Below are 19,803 nucleotides of genomic sequence, written 5' to 3'. Positions count from 1 at the left end.
TTTAACGTAATAAAAAGGCTAATTTATTCAAAGAGATATAAAAGGAACTATTTAGAGGCAGTAAAAAACAAGATAAAAGGTCAAAGATTCAAAATTTACAAGTAAGGTACTTTTCTTCCCATATGGTGTCAGGCAGGAGGCCCAGAGATCTTAGTAGTTAAGCTGAAGTTTCAGAAGTTAAAGTTTGCATCATGAATGGAGAATGGAGCTTTCCTCTACCCAGCCAGGCAGAATCGCTCTCTGCACACTCTCTGGAGCTATGCAGCTGGGTTTAGCTAAGATAGATAGATAGATAAACCTTTTTACAGTCAAAGACGAGCAACATAACACACAGTACACAGAACAGACTATGAGTAACTATATAAGCAAATATAAGTGTGCATCCCTCACAGAGGATATAACAAAAATACAAATATTCCAGTATATTAGGGTTGTTAGGTTTAAACTTTCATATCTAGGGGAACTAGGCTCAGCTAAGAGCCTCTTTCCTAAGCAGGAACTCAGAAGTACATAAGAAGTACATAACTTAACACCAGAGAAAAGCTGACCTTGGCTTTTTAAAGAAAAATGTGTCTTTTCTGTCTAGCATGGGAAAGATTTGTAGAGCTGTGTTAATTAAAAATCTCCCTCTTAGACTGAGCAGACATCCTGGCAGAATGGTATTGTAATTAGTCAGAACACTGAATTTAAAGACTCAGGTGTTTCTCCCTGGTAGTGGCATGTCCTTAGACAATAGGAGCATCAGTTTGCATGGAAACTTATCACTTAGCATCAGTTGAGGTGCTTCCCAACATGGGGAAACACACCAAAGTCACCTGACTGACGACAGGTTGTATGAGACACAGAATATACACAGAGAGAATGCAAATGTGCAGGTAAACAAGCTCAAAATGGAGGTTTAGAGTAAAGCAGGGCCGCTCAATTTCAGCCCTCCTGCAGACATTGGCCTACTACAACTCCCATAATTCCTGGCTATTGGCTATTGTGGCTGAGAATTATGGGACTTGTAGTCCAAAAACAGCTGGGGCCAAAGTTGAGCAGGACTGGAATAAAGTAAGCTCTGGTATGTGACAAAGAAGCCTTTCACAACACCCTCCATTAGAGGCACAGCAAGACCCGAGAAACCCTCCAGCACCGGGCAGGTGCAGAAGCGTGCAGCTGACTGCTAGATTACCCCTGGATGGGTCTACTTGGGAGGAGGACTGACAGAGGTCTACTCAGGAGTTGCTTCAGCTTGCAGGAAAGAGTGTGGCCCTGTCATGGCCTATATAAGCTGCTTCTTCTTGCAGTTCTTCTTGGGACTCTGCTGGTAGCAATGGAGCTGCTGCTGACTCCTTGACTAGCTCTCAGACTCTGAACTCCACTCTCTAGTATTTAATTTTTTTTATCTGCCCTTTATCTGAACTCTTCAGGGTGCTTAACAATAAGATAAAACGAGTAATAAAACTTCACTAAAAACAAACTGCAGAAATAGTTAAAAAAGAGAGCCGAGGAGCCACTCCTTGGGCAAATGTCTGTTTAAAAAGGGCAGATTCCCCCAAAAGGCGAGGAGAGCGGGAGCCATGTGGCTCTCAACTGCAAGCAAGTTCCACAAGCTGGGGGCAATCACTGAGAAGGCCTTGTCCCGCGTGCTCGACAAATGAGCTTCAGTAGGTGTCAGCACAGAGCAGAGCCCTCCCAGCTGATCTAGTCAGGGGGTAAATTCAGCTAGGAGCAGGTGGTCCCTAAGGTCCCCTAAGGCTAGAGTTGCCATGCCCCTGAAATTCCGGGTTTCACCTGGATTTTAAGCATCTCACCCAGATTGTTTAGCCCACCCAGATTGGCCCAGATTTCAGCTTGCTTGCATTTATTTGTTTGTTTGTTTGTTTGTTTAACTTATTTAACTTGTATACCGCCCAAACATTCATCTCTGGACGGTTAACAATAATATAAAAACAATTAAAACAAATATAAAAGCTTAAAACAGTTTAACAATGTAAAAACAAACAGTATAAAATTAAAACTACAAATTTTAAAAGCTGAAAAAGCTTGGGTGAAGAGGTGGGTCTTCAGATGTTTTTAAAAAATACTCCGGGATGGGGAGGATCGTATCTTAGTACGGAGCGCATTCCACAATCTCGGGGCAGCAATCGAGAAGGCCCGTCTCCTTGTGGCCAACAGACAAGCTGGCGGTAACTGGAGACGGTCCTCCTCAAGTGACCTCAATTTAAAAAGGAAAAAAGCTAAACTTGTAACAACACAGAGTTATACAGCAAAATGTGCAGTCACTATTCTGCTCAAAAATTATTTTCAACCCAATCTACATAATATGCAAATTAGGCACCCGGATTTGGAAAGCCAGAATATGGGAAGCCTACCTAAGAAATAAGTACCGAAGCCTGTGTCCTTGGCTCCGGCTCCTTGTTGCTGACTCCATGGAACAAGTTCTGTGGCCTGCTCTGCAGCCTGCGCCAGTTTCTCGGCTCCACTCCCCACCAGTGTTCCCTCCAGCAGGGATTCCCAGATGATGTTGACTGCAACTCCCAGAATCCCCAGCTGCAATGGCTTTTGCTTGGGGATTATGGGAGTTGTAGTCAAGAACATCTGGGAATCCCTGTTAGAGGGAGCAATGCTCCCCACCCATGCCAGACCTCTTCCCTACACTGGCGGTGAATATTCATGGTTTATCCTGCATGCCATTCGACTATTCCAGGCTGTGAGCACAGCACAAATCCACCACAGAAAACATAGGGATGTAACTTTGGCAGTGGCATTATTTGGATTCTCTGTGATAACTGAATGAACAAATTGTGTCCATTTCAGGTAAAGCGGCTAGAACTACGTCCAAGTTGTTGGAAGTTAAACTTTGCGCTGTCTCTTTGTCTCAGACAGTGGAGGACAGACTAGTAAGTCAGAGGGCTAGAGAGTCAAGACATTGGTCATCCCTACTCCACTGCTCTGATGCTATCTCTTTGAAATGTAGATTGCTACTCTTAGGGATTCAACTTCCTTCCTCTCTCTCTTCCCTACCTGTCCTTCTACCTTGCAACATGGCAAGCCTCTCTCCCTGCACCATGTGTGCAGAGAGGATGCAGAATCCATCTGCATCCAGCTAGATAGATAGATTAGAGATCCTGACTCCTCACTTTCCTATCTAGAATGGAATTCCTTATTAAATGCCTTATATATTGATTTGAAACTATGAATTGGCTCCAAGTTACTTTACTCTCAGTATACACGCAAGCCTAACTAAATTTCTGCTGTGTTGTGCCTCTGTGCACTCTGCTATAATGAGAAAGGGATTCTCTTACCACAGAGAATTTCCAACACAAGTAAGGGCCAAACTCAACGTAATGTTAGTTGTATCATTAGCCCGGGCACTCTTGTTTTTTTCTTGGGGGACTAGCATGTTGCAGCCCCAGATCTGGAGGTAAGGGGCTTTAAACGCAACACTCAGCCACAATCGCAAACAATTGGGCCCCTTACACATTCTATTCACAAAAGAAAAAAAGTCTTCATTGGAGAAAATGGGAACTTTTTTTCTTGTGGGAACACACAAGCTATAGCTGCTTTGGAATGGAGATATTCCGTGAGAAAACAGCACAGGGGGCTAATTTTAATCCTGCCTCTCCTCAAGCTCTGGCCTTATCCAGATTGGGGTCCTGAGCTCTCACTAATTAAAAAAGGAACATTTCTACTTAAGTCCATCTCTCATTACCATAATATACAGTCTGGCCTTAGTACACATGGTCACTCAGCAAACATAACATTTTAAGACAGGATATTTGATTTAAATCAATGATTTACATTACCTTGATTTAAATCAATATACTCTGCATCAATGTGTAATTATAGTTACCCCATCTAAATTAGCATATATTTTAAAAGCTACTGTAGTTTCTCTCTCTGTTGGAGCGGTTGTAGAATAACAGGAACTTATTTCCATTTATGGTGGACCTGTTCTGGAGTTTCATCTTTCTGGTTAGAAGTATTTACAGAAATGAGTCAGATCACAAACCTGAAGATTAGTTTTTGTCACAGCTGGCGTTATTAAATATATTTGTTGGGGCAAATGCAGATTTATTATCTAAAGAGTGAATTGTATTTATGTTAAATGCTGGCAGAATGTCTATAGCCAAACACTGGAAAAAACCAAAATATGACTTTAGATAATTGGTATAAGAATTTATAGCATATTTTGCTTTCAGAAAAGTTGGCTCATATTATTTGGTCCCATTTGAGCCAGGTTATAAACAATGCCTTTTATGTTATATGATTGGATTTTATTTTTTATACTAATCAGGAAAATTATGGTTGTCTTCCCTCTTCTGTATATAGTAATGTGTGGATGGATTGATGAACTGGGGATATTAAGGAATTGAATAGGTTATTTTTTCTTGTTGTTGCTGGTTTTTTTGCATATCAAGAATTAATAAAGATTATTTTAAAATGTCAGTTATAGTTCATTATTATAGTTGTGACACATCAGTGTCATTTACACAGTCTGTCCTGGCCAATGGAGTGGTCTGATCCTCCTTTTTAGTGGTCATCTTGCTTTCAGTCTGCGGTTTTGAAACTGGTTCAGGCTCAACTGATTGATAATTGGCTGATTTAGGCTTGACTGCAATGAGAGAAAGAAAACCGTAAGTTAGTGATCCAAAATCACAGCCAACCCCCCCACTACTATGGCATAACAACGTTGGCAGTGGCCTGTGTCTAAGTGGCCACTGCCACGTTCATCCCATCATGCTCACCCATTGCCACTAGTCTCTGTCCGTAGCATGCTATAATGATCTCATGGCCCGGAAGCGCTGTGACGTACCTTTATTGGGCCGCAACCAGCTTGCTGCCCTTTGTCAGCTGCAGCAACTTTGCTGGACCCATCCACAGAAGCCAAGAGACTTCGGGAGGGAGGATCAGCAGGCTCAAGGCAGCAGACAGGCACAAGGTGGCATGCTGCGAATGGTGGGGTGGGCAGAAAATGGCAGATGGGGGAGCCACTGCGGAGGGGGTGAATGGTGGGGCCTCTGGAGGCCTCCTTCTTCTGCGGGGCCTCAGGTGGGGTCTCCCTTTCCCTGCAGGGCCCCAAGAGGCTCACGTTCTTGGAACACAGCTGCTCAGCTATAGATCTGTTCCTGCCCCACTATTTCAGTCTTTCTCTTTCACCTGCTCTTCTGCCCATGCCACCTCCACCTCACAGACCCCTTTTGTAAGGACAAACTCACCTTTACACATATACATGAATACAGCTCCAAGAAGAAACCCCACTATGAACGCAATTGCTCCTGCCAGTAAAACCACAAACATAGGGACCAGCCTCGCACAGATCTCTGGAGGAGGTGATGAAGTAGCTAAAGAGATAAAGACAGGTGTCAGCTGAGATGTTGCAGGGGACAGCTTCTTCCCTGTACAATGGGAGCTCAAGGGGGTGGGTCATCCCAACTCCCTCACCTTTTGGCTGCCAGTATATGGCTTTCTCTGATGGAGCATCCAATGCCTGATGTTTTACCCTACAGACATAGCTGTCTAAATGGTTGCTCTTCTCTGATAGGAGGACACTCCGAATGGAGAACGTCCCATTGGATGCCTTTTGTGGGTGATCCGATTGTAACTTCAGCTGTGGCTTCCCGTCCCGCAGCCACTGCACGTCAACCTCTTTGGGATAAAACCCACTCGCTAGACATGTAGCCACCATGACATCCTCCGTTGATGGTACAATGGTCACCTCAAGCCTTGGGGGAGCTGTGAGAAAAGGAAGAAAGATTTGAGAACCTGGATACTGCACCACAGAGGGTTGTGCAAAGCTCAGGCAAGCTCCCTGCAAATCTGTCGAGAGCCTCTAAAGGACGATAGTATAGAGCAAACCGGCAAAGCGCTTACCCGTATTTACCCAAATAGAAGACTACTCTGAATTTAAGATGCCCCCCATAAAAAATACACGTTATACTGTATTTACCTAAAATGAAGAGAACTCTAAATTTAAGATGACCCCCTGATTTCTAATATCAAGGAACTTGGGGGAAATGTAGTCTTGGATGCAGGTAAATACAGTATACCTTACGGCCTCTGAATGTAAATAAGGAGGTTGTGGTCTCGGTGCAGTTCTTTGGCACATATTAAACTGAACAGGCTTCCACATTAATTTCCAATGCTAAGCTTTCACTACAGTGTGAGAGCAACACTCTGAGCAAAGTCTATATAGAGCACAATGGCCAGTGGTAGCTTTCAATACAATACCAGAAGTTTAGGCTATGTGTGACATTATCTCCCCCACTCCTGCTATTTCTCCCCCTCGCCCCTATTTTTTATTATTAGAAAACTTGCCATTTTCACAATCTTGGCCACAGCTTTCACTTTGAACCAGGCTATGATCCTCTGATGAATGCTAGCAATTCTGTTCCTAACAGCACCATCCTTTACATCTTTGCTCAGAGGCAGATCCCACTCTTTTTATGTGAGTTACTCCCTTGCACTAGTGCAACTAGCAAGGTAGAGGACTAGAGCACAAATGGAGAAAGACCCAACTTGACTCTGCCAAGGTTATAGCATAGAGCACATTTTGAAGACCTATGTTCAGTCTGGCAATATGTGCAGCAGAGAAGCAATTCATTTCTGCCCGCATTGCATCCACAAGTTCATGTCCGGCGGAGTCGATTCGGGATGTGAGAGGGCTAGTACAAGCCCCCTTCCCCTTGAATCAAAATTTGGAACTATCAGTTACCTGCTGTGACACTTTTAATGATTTTTCTGCAGACAAAATCTTTCATATAATTTGGGCCAAACTGGATTCTACAATTAGGGCAGAGACTGTTATAGAGGTATCCAGCACTTCCAGTGAGCCAGCGTGGTGTAGTGGTTAGAGTGCTGGACTAGGACCGGGGAGACCCGAGTTCAAATCCCCATTCAGCCATGATACTAGCTGGGTGACTTTGGGCCAGTCACTTCTCTCTCAGCCTAACCTACTTCACAGGGTTGTTGTGAAAGAGAAACTCAAGTATGTACTGTAGTACACCGCTCTGGGCTCTGGAAGAGCGGGATATAAATGTAATAATGATGATGATGATTACTTCCATCTTATGTGGTCAGACTGGATCACTTTCAGTCTGTGACTCCTGAGGATGCAGACAAGCTGTTTCAGCCTGTGCGTCCTACCACCTGCTTTCTTGACCCTTGCCCAACTTGGCTTATTTTATCTAACAGTCAAATTATTGGAGAACATCTGGTAAACATCATAAATGCTTCACTGAGGGAGAGTAGGATGCCTCTTGTCTTTAAGAGGCTGTCACATTAGACCAGGCCTGCTCAACTTCAGCCCTCCTGCAGATGTTCGCCTACAATTCCCATAATCCCTGGCTATTGGCTGCTGTGGCTGAGAATTATGGGAGTTGTAGTCCAAAAACAGTTGGGGGGCCTAAGTTGAGCAGGCCTGCATTAGACCATATTTGAAAAAACCTACAGTGGACTCCTCAGTTAGGTAAGGACCCATCTCTAATCTCCCATGGTTGGGCAAGGTAACTGAGAGGGTGGTGGCCTCTCAGCTCCAGACAGTCTTGAAGGAAACTGATTATCTAGACCCATTTCAAACTGGCTTCTGGGTGGGCTATGGAGTTGAGACTGCCTTGGTTGGCCTGATGGATGATCTCCAATTAGGTATTGTCAGGGGGAGTTTGACTGCTAATTCTTTTGGATCTCTTGGTGGCTTTCAATACCATCAACCATGGTATCCTTCTGGGTTGCCTGAGGGAGGTGAGATTAGGTGCCACTGTTTTACAGTGATTCTGTTCCTACCTCTCAGGTAGATTCCAGATGGAGTCATTTGGAGGCTGTTGCTCTGTAAAGCGAGAGTTACTGTATGGAGTTCCACAAGACTCCATACTGTCTCCAATGCATTTTAACATCTACATTAAATTTCTGGGAGAGCTCATCAGGAGATTTGATGCAAGGTGTTATCAATATGCTGATGACACCCAAATCTATTTATCCCTATCAGCTTCATCAGGAAATTGCATAACTTCCCTAAATGTCTGCCTGGAGGCAGTCATGGGCTGGTGCAATGGCTCAGACCTCTGACTCAGAAGAATCAGAGGAGGAACGGGAGGACTTGGTTGGGAGTGCAGGCTCAGAGGCACAGCAATAGGATTTGGCAGGGAGAACAGACTCTGGAGCTGAGGAATCAGAACAGCTGCCAGACATGAGGGCTGAGGAGGCTGATCAGGAGGAGGCGGGGATTTTGCCTGTCTTGAGAAGACGTCTCAAGAGGAAGGCTCAGTGGGAGACATGCAGGCGCAGGATATCACAGGAGAGGAAGTAGAAGTGCTGACTCAGGAAAGCCTGATTGGCTGCCGGTTATCTTGAGCCCTATATTAAGCAGTCTGTTAGTTGCACAGATTGCTGTCAGCAACTTTTGCTTACCGCAGACCATGTTCCTATTTAGAATTCCTCAACCTTTCGAGTTCCAGTCTGCCCTTGTCCTGTTCTATTCCTTGCTCCATTGTCCCTTTTCCCATCAATTCCTTGCTCCCTTGCTCTGTTGTTTTCTTTTCAGTTATTACTCATTTATTGTAGAGGGGGTTAGGGTTAGAGTTTAGTTCAGGGGACTTTATCCGTTTACTACTATTTTTTCTTTGTGAGTCTTTCATTTTCCTTCGTGCAGCTTCACTGCTACTTTCTGTTTAACTCACAGGGGGAGAGCTGAAGGGGTTGTAAATCCTGTTGGGTTAGCCAAGCTAACAGATTTACGACAGCTGGATGAGGGATAACAAACTGTAGTAGAATCCAAATAAGATGGAGGTACTGAATGTGGAAGATCAAGACCTGAGAGATGGTTTAGATCTGCCTATTCTGGATGGGATTACACTCCCTCTGAAAGATTAGGTATGTAACTTGAGAGTGCTCCTGGATCCAAAATGCTCTCTGGTTTCTCAGGTTGAAGCAGTGTCCAGGAACGCTTTTTATCAGCTTTGGCTGATATGTCAGCTACGCCCATTTCTGGAGGAAAATGACCTCAAAACCGTAGTACATATGCTAGTAACCTCTAGGCTTGACTAGACACTACGTGGGGCTGCCTTTGTACTTAGTCTGGAAATTACAACTGATACAGAATGCAGCAGCCAAGTTGGTCTCTGGGACATCCTGAAGGGACCATATAATACTGATTTTTAAAGAATTGCGCTGGCTGCCGATATGTTTCTGAGTGAAATACAAAGTGCTGATTATTTGTTGAAAAGCAGTATATAAATATTTGTTGTATTCGTATTGCCTATAAAGCCCTTAATGGCTTAGGTCCAGGATACTTAAGAAAGTGCTTAAGAGAGGGTTCATTCCTTTGTCATGAACCCTGCCACCTTTTAAGATCACCTGGGGAAGTCTGGTTATGTTTGCCACTGACTTGTTTGGTGACAACTCAGAGCCTTCTCTGTGGCTGCCTCATGGCTTTGGAATGCACTCCTTGTCAAAATAAGAGCTTCTTCATCTCTGATTGCTTTTTAAAAGACCTTTTAAGACACACCTGTTTTCTCAGGCTTTTAATTTAAATGACGCCTGGGGGATTGCTGACAGGAAGTGGGTGGTATCTGGTTCAGCCAGCAAAATCCCCTAAGGTGCGAGGGTGCACATATTTTGGATAAACCAGAAGGGGACAGAGTAGAGCCAGGAGTTGAGCAGAAGGAAACACATGACAGCTTGCCAAATATGCCAAATGATGGTATGGGGGATAGCACACACCAACACCAGGTGAGGGACTTGTGGTATAGGTGTCTATATACCAATGCCAGAAACCTCCGAGCAAAGATGGTTGAGCTGGAGTGCTTGGTTACTAATGAAAACATAGATATAGTGAGTGTTACAGAAACCTGGTGGAATGCTGAGAACCAGAGGGACACTGTTATTCCTGGATATAAACTCTACAGCAGGGACAGGGAGGGGAGGACTGGGGGAGTAGCAGCACTGTATATCAAAGAAGGAATAGATTCCAATAAGCTAGAAAACCTAGGTGGAACAGAGTCCTCCACAGAATCGTTATAGATAACATTACAAGGACTGAAAGGAAATGTGTTACTATGGAAAATGGTAAAGTGTTACTAGGGAAAATGAAAATTACAGTAAAAATGGTAACTATCCACACATAGACTGGATAAATTCACATTCATGTAATGAAAGAGAGGCCAGATTTCTAGACATGCTAAATGATTGTGCCCTAGAACAGTTAGTCGCGGAACCAACCAGAGAGATGGAGACCTTGGACTTAATCCTGAGTAATGCCCAGGACCTGGTGTGAGATGTCAGAGTTGCATTGGGTAGCATGAAATTTTTCTCCCTCTCTCACAACACTAGAACCAGGGGTCACCCCATGAAACTGAAGGTTGGGAAATGTAGGACCAGCAAGATGAAGTACTTTTTCACACAGCGGATAATTAATCTATGGAATTACTTGCCATGGGATGTGGAGATGGCCACCAGCTTGGGCAACTTTAAAAGGGACTTAGACAAATTCATAGAGGACAGGTTTATCAATGGCTACTCGTCTGGTGGCTGTGGGCCACCTCCAGCCTCAGAGGCACGATGCCTCTCAATACCAGTTACAGGGGAGCAACAGCAGGAGAGAGGGTGTGCCCTCACCTCTTGCCTGTGGGCTCCCCAGAGGCATCTGGTGGGCCATTGTGTGAAACAGGATGCTGGACTAGATAGGCCTTGGGCCTGATCCAGCAGGGCTATTCTTCTGTTCTTAAACTATTTTTTTACTCTGTAAAATGGTCTTGTTTTATGTTGTGAATTTTTTTGTTTTTATTTTGTGAAAGTGTTTTGCTTTATTTTATATTGTAATCTTGGATTATTTATACCACCTATATCTATATCTATCTGGGCTGAATCTATATCTAGCTGGGCTGAATCCAGTATGGATTTGAACTGAACCGACAAAACCGGTTTTGTGCACACCTCTAGAGTTGGGATTCCTGGGTTCCATGGGGAAAGGTCTCACTCACCTTCCACCTGCAGCTGAAAGTCTATTTTGAGCAGGCCTTCAACAGCTTGGTGATAGACGTGGCAGGAGAAGTTGGCATCGGCATCAGCAGTTTGCGCTGTGAGCGTCAAGACACTCTCTGCGCTGAATGCACCGTCATTGTTGTGCTGGACTAAAAGTGATTCACGGTCTTTCACGACCACATCGTTTTTCCGCCATTCCGCAGATATATTGCCAGGGTAAAAATCGGACACTTTGCATATCACAGTACTCGGCTTGGCCAGCTGCACCTTTTTGGAGATGAGCATTAGTTGTGGGGGAGCTGGAGAGAGAGAAAGAGTTTGGGAAAGATCTCATTCACTGGGAACCCATGTTCTCTCTAACAGGGAGAAGAGAGCTGGTCTTGTGGTAGCAAGCATGAGTTGTCCCCTTAGTTAAGCAGGGTCTGCCCTGGTTGCATATGAATGGGAGACTAGAAGTGTGAGCACTGTTAAGATATCCCCCTTAGGGGATGGAGCCACTCTGGGAAGAGCAGAAGGTTCCAAGTTCCCTCCCTGGCTTCTCCAAGATAGGACAAGATTTTTAGTGGGAAGAGAGCTGGTCTTGTGGTAGCAAGCATGACTTGTCCCCTTAAGCTAAGCAGGATTCATCCTGGTTGCATATGAAAGGGAGACTAGAAGTGTGAGCGCTGTAAGATATTCCCTTCAGGGGATGGAGCTGCTCTGGGAAGAGCATCTAGGCTCCAAGTTCCTTCCCTGGCAGCATCTCCAAGATAGGGCTGAGAGAGATTCCTGCCTGCAACCTTGGAGAAGCTGCTGCCAGTCTGTGTAGACAATACTGAGCAAGATGGACCTATGGTCTGACTCAGTATATGGCAGCTTCCTATGTTCCCAGATGTTAACTACACCTCCCAGCATCCCCAGCTGTGATAGCCTTTGCTTGGGGATTATGGGAGTTGTAGTCGACATCATATGGGAATCCCTGTTGGAGAGAATACTGCTGGAGACCCAGCCATCTACTGTCAACGCAGTCCTTCTAATGTCCTGACCCACGGCTTGTCCAAGTCTACAGAGTCTGTAGCTTAGCTAGGGTCTGTGTTATTTCCACATTAATTCCCCCAGGAGCTCTTTTTGTCCTCCAGTCCCAGCTTGGCACTCCTACCCCTCAAAATACATTTAAAAAGGAAACCCTTTCCTTGCCTTCAGCTCTCTTTTCACTATTGTAGGAGCTGATGCAACATAATGGTTAAGGGTATGACCTGTGAGCCAGGAACTTGCCTGAGACTCACTCCTTCCCAATAGCAATATGAGGAGGATAGTGGTTTACCTCAAAGTATACTTCAAAAGGCTACTGAAAGGGAGTCTATTTCTTCTTTAAATGTATAGATCACTGCTTCACAAAGAAGTGCTTGAGATCATGGGCAACATATAAATATAGATATTAAAACACTGGCCAGACGGAGTTTGGCCCTCAGATAATACGAAGTGCTTCAAATGGTATGCTTTCAAACAGTGCTCCACGTTAAGTGCTTTAAACCAGGGATTCTCAACATTGGGTCCCCACCCAGATGTTATTGGACTTCAACTCCCATAATTCCCGACCAAAGGCCACTGGGGCAGGGGATTATGGGAGTTGAAGTCCAATAACATCTGGAGACCCAACGTTGAGAAGTCCTGCTTTAAACTGTGATGTGAAATCTGTGACATGCAACAAAGCATTACTCTCACTCACCTTTCCATTGCTACACTTACCTTCCACCCTCAACTCCACGACCCCGACTTCATTGTCATGTTGATAGACAACGAAACAAGTATAATCAGCGGCATCGGAGTCCTGTATGTTTCGGAGCAAGAGAGTTGCATTGCCTGATTGCAGCTGCTCGGGTGTCATCTCTGCCCCTTGCCGATTCACCGTTAATCCACCCTCATACTTAATAACATTTTTGTTGTCCTTCTTCCATGCTACAACCAGTTTGCTAAGGTCTAGGGGTCCAGAAGAGTCTGAGATGTAACACGGCAATTGCGCATTAGAGCCCGGCCTGGCACGGACTGGGGACGAAGGCACTTTGACTCTCGGAGCTGTCCCTGGAAAGGACAAAGACAGCAAGAACAATTACAGCTAGAAATACCAATGCTGTTGATCACGTAATATAGGATGGATGTATAAATCTGTATAGGTCACAAAACAGATTTTAAATGCGTGTAACTGTCATTGCTCCTGGGAACCGTAATTATGTGAAGAAACCATTCTTCCTCACAAAGCTACAATCCCCAAGGTTCCTTGGTATTACCAGAATGGTTAAGTTATGTTTGAAACCAGCTTACATTTGAATAAATTGAATTTTAAATTCAAATCAGGGCATCCCTCAATTGTGTGAGGGTGTCATTTATCTAAATTGCCCCTCTGCAAGCATTTCAAAATCCTGTTCAGACAAGATTCATATGAACGCGCTCCCGCCACATGTAAGCCACGTTGAGACCACTGATTTAGCGGTACAGAAATATGATCAATAAACAAACAAATAAATAATGAAACCCCAACAGCGCGTTGGAACATCCTCCTGTAACATGAGGGCAGGTGCACTCTGCATGACACCCATCCTGTTTGCACGTTGCGGCCAATGCTTATCTGAACCAGAGCCTGATGTGCTCTTAAACTCCCAACTTCTCAAATAAATGAACCTTACAGCTTACTTCCATATTGGCTTCACTAGCAAGCTACTTCACTTCTGTACTGTCCATGCTGTCACTTCATAGGAGGAAAGCTGGTCTTATGGTAGCAAGCATGACTTGTCCCCTTAGCTAAGCAGGGTCTGTCCTGGTTGCATATGAAAGGGAGACTAGAAGTGTGAGCGCTGTAAGATATTCCCTTCAGGGGATGGAGCTGCTCTGGGAAGAGCATTTAGGTTCCAAGTTCCCTCCCTGGCATCTCCAAGATAGGGCTGGGAGAGACTCCTGCCTGCAACCTTGGAGAAGCCGCTGCCAGTCTGTGTAGAGTAGACAATACTGAGCTAGATAGACCACTTAGTATATTATTATTTTTTGTTATTGACTGGTTTGTTTTATCCAGACATCGAGTCCTTCCCAAGGACCTGGGATGGCTGAATTTTATTGTCAATGTTGTTGCTGTTCTTATAGATATCATCGCAGAATACAGGCTGTTCCCAGTAAAGCTGCTTTTTTAATTGGCTGGTGGTGATTTCTGTGGCCCCTATGGTGTTGAGGTGCTCTTCAAGGTCTTTTGGAACTGCACCCAGGGCGCCAATTACTACTGGGATTATTTTGGTCTTTTTCTGCCACAGCCTTTCAATTTCAGTTTGTAGATCTTTGTATTTTGTGATTTTTTCGATTGCTTTTCTTCTATTCTGCTATCCCCTGGTATTGCGATGTCGATTATTTTGACTTGTTTTTCTTTCTTCTCCACTACAGTTATATCTGGTGTATGATGATGATGATGATAATGATGATGATGATGATGCAGATGCATTTATATCCCGCTCTTACTCCAAGGAGCCCAGTGCTATGCACTACGTACTTAAGTTTCTCCTCACAACAACCCTGTGAAGTAGGTTAGGCTGAGAGAGGAGTGACTGGCTACGTACTTAAGTTTCTCCTCACAACAACCCTGTGAAGTAGGTTAGGCTGAGAGAGGAGTGACTGGCCCATAGTTAGCCAGCAAGTCTCATGACTGAATGGGGATTTGAACTCGGGTCTCCCCAGTCCTAGTCCAGCACTCGTCTCTAACCACTATACCACACTGGCTCCACATGGCAGCTGCCTGTGTTCCTGTGTTCAGTGGGGGATTCAACTACTGTTTTCTCTCACTTAACTTTGCCCCCATGTTTCCTTGCACTGACTTAAACAACACAGAGGCAGCTGCTTTCGAAAAAGACCATTCTAGCCTATTGTTTTTATCTGGGAGATTACAAGAAAATATGCTCTACTACCTCTAACACATCCACAGTGGCTGACATCCAGACTGATGTCACATCACCAAGAGAGCGTTTTCCGTCACGAATGAGGAGTTGGGCCATTTTTGCCAACCCCCCTTTCCCTCTGCAGCTGCCTGTGACTCCTTAAAACATGTGAGGGCCCCCCAACCCTCAAACAATATAAGGGAGACAGCAGTACAAGCGGAAACCTCCTCCAAAGGTTTGCATGAAACCTCAGAATTACATCTTTGTTTATTCTTTCATTGATTTATGAAATGTATATCCTGCTTTCTGCCCCAGGCTTGGTTGACGCAAAGTGGCTTACGGTATCAACAAAGTCAATAAAGCAGTTCAAAACAAAGCAGAAAAAGCCAACAGAAGCTCCAGCAGCAAAATACAAAATCACTGAGACCCAAATGCCCTCTGAAATAAACTAATCAGTGGAAAGATGAGCCTCCCTGGGGAATGAACCCCACAACCTCAGCGTCACCATAGAGAAGGCCCTATCCTGCACTGCCTCACACATACCCACCCCACTTCTGACATAGAGAAAATATAGAACCTCTGATGTAGAGAGAATATAGATAACCTGAATGCTCAGGAGGGTTTATACACCAACATATTTCATCCAGAGCATGTTGACTAAAGGTCAGAGTGCAGGGATCAGGTGACTAGATTGCCAAAACAATTCCAAATAATAAAGCCAGTGTAAAAACAGATGTGTCTCTGAGCACACATAGAGTGCATTTCCCTGATCATCAGGTAACTCCTGCTAGCTGGGCAAAGAGGCATATTTTAAAACAGCGGCTCTCATATTTAATAAGGGAGAGCAACTGTCCCTATTCATCCCAGATAGCGTCCCTCCCCAAGGGCTGTTGCTGATGTCTCTCCCTTGTGCTTGATTAACTGTAAAGCTATTCTCACGACTGCAGAAAAGCGAGCTAAGGGACCCCAGCCAGCTTTCCTGCAGTTTTGGGAACCACCAGGCAGCCGTGCGGCTCCCATAGGTTAGTCCGCTTAAGCCCTACCCCCTTAAACGAGGTTAGCGGAGTGAGAAGTCCACTAATCACATTTGACTGAGCGTGTGCCACCACAGTGCGGTGCCGTACTGTGCTGACACACAAGTATACCCCCGACCAGGAGGCTATAAGCAGCCTCCCGGCATGAGGGTCTCCCCAGAATGCCCCACGCACTCGTGTGGGGCTGAGGCAGACTCAGGTTTGTTGTGGTCAAGAAATGGTTAATAGGGTCTGCAAGCTGCTCTAACTGCAAACTGCAAACAGCACAATAACTCTTGTTGACTGTGGAATGCAGGCTGGGGCCTCTCTGATATCTCCAGATAGCAGGGCGCTAGCTACAACACCTTCAAGGACATGTTTGGAAAAGGGAGTGAAATAGTTTGGCTGTATGGAGGGAGGAGGAGGGGAAGGAATGCTCAATTATAGTTAGAGGAATATTGTCTAATTGTAATAATTGTAATAATTGTAAAATGACGATTAAGTGATGCTAACCAATGAGGATTGTATCCACTGAATGTAATTGAAATGGATATAAAAGCTGAAGTCACGATGTAATCTGCATCTCAGGCTTTGGAATCTATTCCACTGAGATCAATTTGCTAGCAATCAAAATTTGCTTTTTCTCAATTGCTGGTGTCAATCTCTCACTCAGAACCCGGGGGGGTTTCTGCTACAGGGCATCCTGGGACTTCTGGGGGCTGGGTGGCCCCCGATTCCTGCAACCCCAATCACCTCTGTGACGGAGCCGGTAGTCATGATCCGGGCGGCTGATCCGGCGGCTAATCCAGCTACCCAGCACTCTGCTTGTTTTGCGGGGATGGTGGGCTAAGCCCGCTCTCTCTGCACACCACCTTGAAGCACTTCATTTTGATCGTGTGAAGCACCTGTGTGTGTGTGTGTGTGTGCATGCATGCTGAAAAGTGATCTATATATTTAATTCCCTAAGGCATACCTGTGCCTATTCCCATGTGTGGCAGTTCTCGCGAGAGTTCGGAGAGCTGCCAGATAGCTGTGGGATGGATGGGCGGGAGGAGAATGGTGGCTGCAGCCAGCCAGAAAGTGGGTGATGGGTGGTGAGAAATGGGGGGTGGGTGGGAGAAGAAGCCGGCACAGCCGGCCAGAAAGCAGCGAGCAGGCCAGCCGGCTAGAAATGGGGGTGGGGGAGGGAGAAGAAGCTGGCCCCCCCACCCGAAAGTGGGGGGGGGCAGGTGAAGAAGCTGGCACCTGTCCGGCCAGAAAGCCAAGGGCAGGCCAGCCGGCCAGAAATAGGGGGGGGGGTGCAGCAGGAGGGAGAATAAGCCCACCCTCCAAGAAAGCGGCGCAGGGGACAAGAAAAAGGCAAGGTGTGGGCTGGCAGGGGAAGAAGGTGGCGGTAGCCGGCGGCAGATGCTCTGTGCCCAGCCCAGCCAGTATATACATATTAATAATAAAAATAACCCCAGCTGCCCTCACATTTCTGAAATTGAGGATCATGGATTCCAGGACGTGAGCAGGAAGACTTTAAGCCCAGCATGTCTTCAGGAACACCATTTTGGTTTTCCTAAAATGAAATCGCTTCTATAAGATGAAAGGAAAAGTGACAAATTTGCTTTTACATGCTTGTAGATGGTGGGGATAAGCTAGCTCAGAGGTTACTGTTCCCTCCTGGACTTATTTCGATTTGGAAAGCTACTTCCCTTCCCTTACGGTTAATACTGCTGCTGCAAATCTGATTGGCTGGCTGAGTAGGCATACTGCCGCTCCAATTTTAATCTCTGAACAATTAACATCTTGCTTTTATTTTCTGGCCTATTAATTTATTTCTCATTTCTATCTATCTACTGTATCTACTGCCTGATATAAAATATCACTAGGTGCTTTACATAAAAATTAAAACAAACCCATAAAAAAGTTTAAAGCAATTAAAACAGCATAAAAAATTTCTCCTCCACAAAGCAGCCTCTCTTTCACTCCTCCAATCCTGTAGCAACATTTTCTGCAAATTCAGGAGGGGGTTGATGTTTAAATCTCCTGTTCTTGTGTAAATGTTTGTAAAGGTAAGGTAAAGTGTGCAGTAGAGTCGGTGTCGACTCCTGGCGGCCACAGAGCCCTGTGGTTTTCTTTGGATTTACCATTGCCTCCTCCCTCAAAGCTTGAGATTATGCATTTCAGCATCTTCCTACCTCGCTGCTGCCCGATTTCCCTGGGAAATATACCAGCGGGGATTCGAACCGGCAACCTCTGGCTTGATAATCTCCGCTGCACCATTAGGTGCAGTTTGCCCACCCTGGGGATGGCAGGAATAAATGCAGATTTACAGAGCCACATGTACAAATGCATGACGTTACATGAGAGGGATAACTCATACATACAGATTGTGCATCTAGTGCATGAAAGGGGCTTACAAATACAATAAAAAAGAAGGTATTCAAGAGCTGAACAAATTGACTGAAACCTAAGTTTCTCTCGCAAAACTTTGCAAGAGCTGAAACTGGTTCGCACCCCACGCTTTTAAAAGGAAGGAGCAGTGTGCCCCTGATCATGTGCAGAGTGCCTTTCCCTGCAACGGAAGCCTGTCCCTTCCCCACACATTTGGAATTAAGGAGCTGCCTCCACAACTGCCCCAGAGACGCCACAGTTTGTCCCATCATCATGCCTTGCAAACATCTCCTCGTTAGATCTTAAAAAACAAACAACCCCACACACCGCGCCGATGGCTCTCCGTCCCCTCCCCTTTTTGCCTTAGACGAAGCATACACGTGAAATTCAGGAATGGGCAACAGATTACACAGCAACGGAGGAGGGAACGGAAGCCCCAGTTTCCGGAGAGCTACCCACCAGCAGCACCTCCAGGCAGTTCCAGAGCAGCTGCCCAGTAATGCCTCCACCGCTGCCCTAAATGCCCTCCGAGGTCCCTCCCACGCTCTAACGTGCTCTGTTGATTCTCATCTGCCGCAGCTTCAAGCTCTGCGAAAAACCTCCCCGGCGACGACAACCCGCCTTGATCCCGCGGGCAAGCGGGGGGAGGGTCCGGGGGGTAAGTACTAGGCTTTAGGGGGCAACTTACAGGCCGACTGTAGAAAGAGCAGCCACCACAGCAAAGGTCTCCAGCGCCCGGGCATGATATTCGTGGTAGGTGGTTGTTCTCTATGCACGCTGCAGCAGTGCCGAAGAGCAGTTTCGTTTTCGTTTCCTCTCTTTGCTGGTCAAGGGAAGCCAGAACAGCAGAGAGAAAGGCATCGCCGCTGCCCATGCAGACAACACTGGCGGCAGCCGCGGCACCAGGAAAAAGGTGGTGGTCGGGGGAGGCGTAGAAGGGACAAAGTGCATTTATAGGTGGGCGAGAGCTGTGTGCCACTATTAGATTAGGGAGCTGCCTTCTACTGAGTCAGGCCATTGGTCCATTCAGCTCAGTATTGTCTACCCAGACTGGCAGCGGCTTCTCCAAGGTTGCAGGCAGGAGTCGTTCTCAACCCTATCTGGAGCTGCCAGGGAGGCATCTTGGAACCTTCTGCGTGCAAGCATGCGAGCTTTCTTCCCAGAGCAGTTCCATGCCCTTGGAAACATCTTACATGTAGGTGCTACATGCTCACATGTCGTCTCCCATGCAAATGCAATCCAGGGTCAACCCTGCTTAGCATTCATGCTTGCCGCCATAAGACTAGCTCTCCTCCGTTTCTGAAACAGAAATGGGTGGTGGCAGGGGCTAGCCACTTGGGGGAGGGGTGCTTGCCTCCTTGCCCCGCCTTTGGAGCCACCCTTGGAGACAAGCAGTTTGCCCCCATACCTGCCCTCCATATCTGTTTCAGAAATCCAATTTATGGGACACAGCACACCCTTCTGCCCCCCCCCCCTTTATTCTAGCGTTGCCATTGATGACTATATGCTTGTGGGAGCACCAGGGCTCAAGCCCCTTTAGGATTTCTGGGGGACGC

General features: G+C 45.9%; 1 protein-coding gene across 1 annotated transcript; it reads right to left on the bottom strand.

The window, feature by feature from the left end:
• On the bottom strand, nucleotides 1-19,117 carry LOC128328819 (CD276 antigen-like). The gene is made up of 6 exons (XM_053258911.1): nucleotides 18,936-19,117; nucleotides 12,691-13,023; nucleotides 10,962-11,261; nucleotides 5,431-5,721; nucleotides 5,205-5,330; nucleotides 1-4,600 (listed from the first exon to the last, which is right to left on the bottom strand). Exons 1-6 carry the CDS (start codon nucleotides 18,988-18,990, stop codon nucleotides 4,449-4,451), a joined length of 1,257 nt encoding a protein of 418 aa, XP_053114886.1. The 5' UTR covers nucleotides 18,991-19,117; the 3' UTR covers nucleotides 1-4,448.
• Between the last annotated feature and the right edge of the window lie 686 nt (nucleotides 19,118-19,803).

This window comes from Hemicordylus capensis, chromosome 6 (assembly GCF_027244095.1).
Source record: "Hemicordylus capensis ecotype Gifberg chromosome 6, rHemCap1.1.pri, whole genome shotgun sequence".
In the NCBI taxonomy this organism is placed as follows: domain Eukaryota; kingdom Metazoa; phylum Chordata; class Lepidosauria; order Squamata; family Cordylidae; genus Hemicordylus; species Hemicordylus capensis.
Note: the sequence above shows the minus strand (reverse complement) of the source record. Positions and strands in the feature narration are given on the sequence as shown.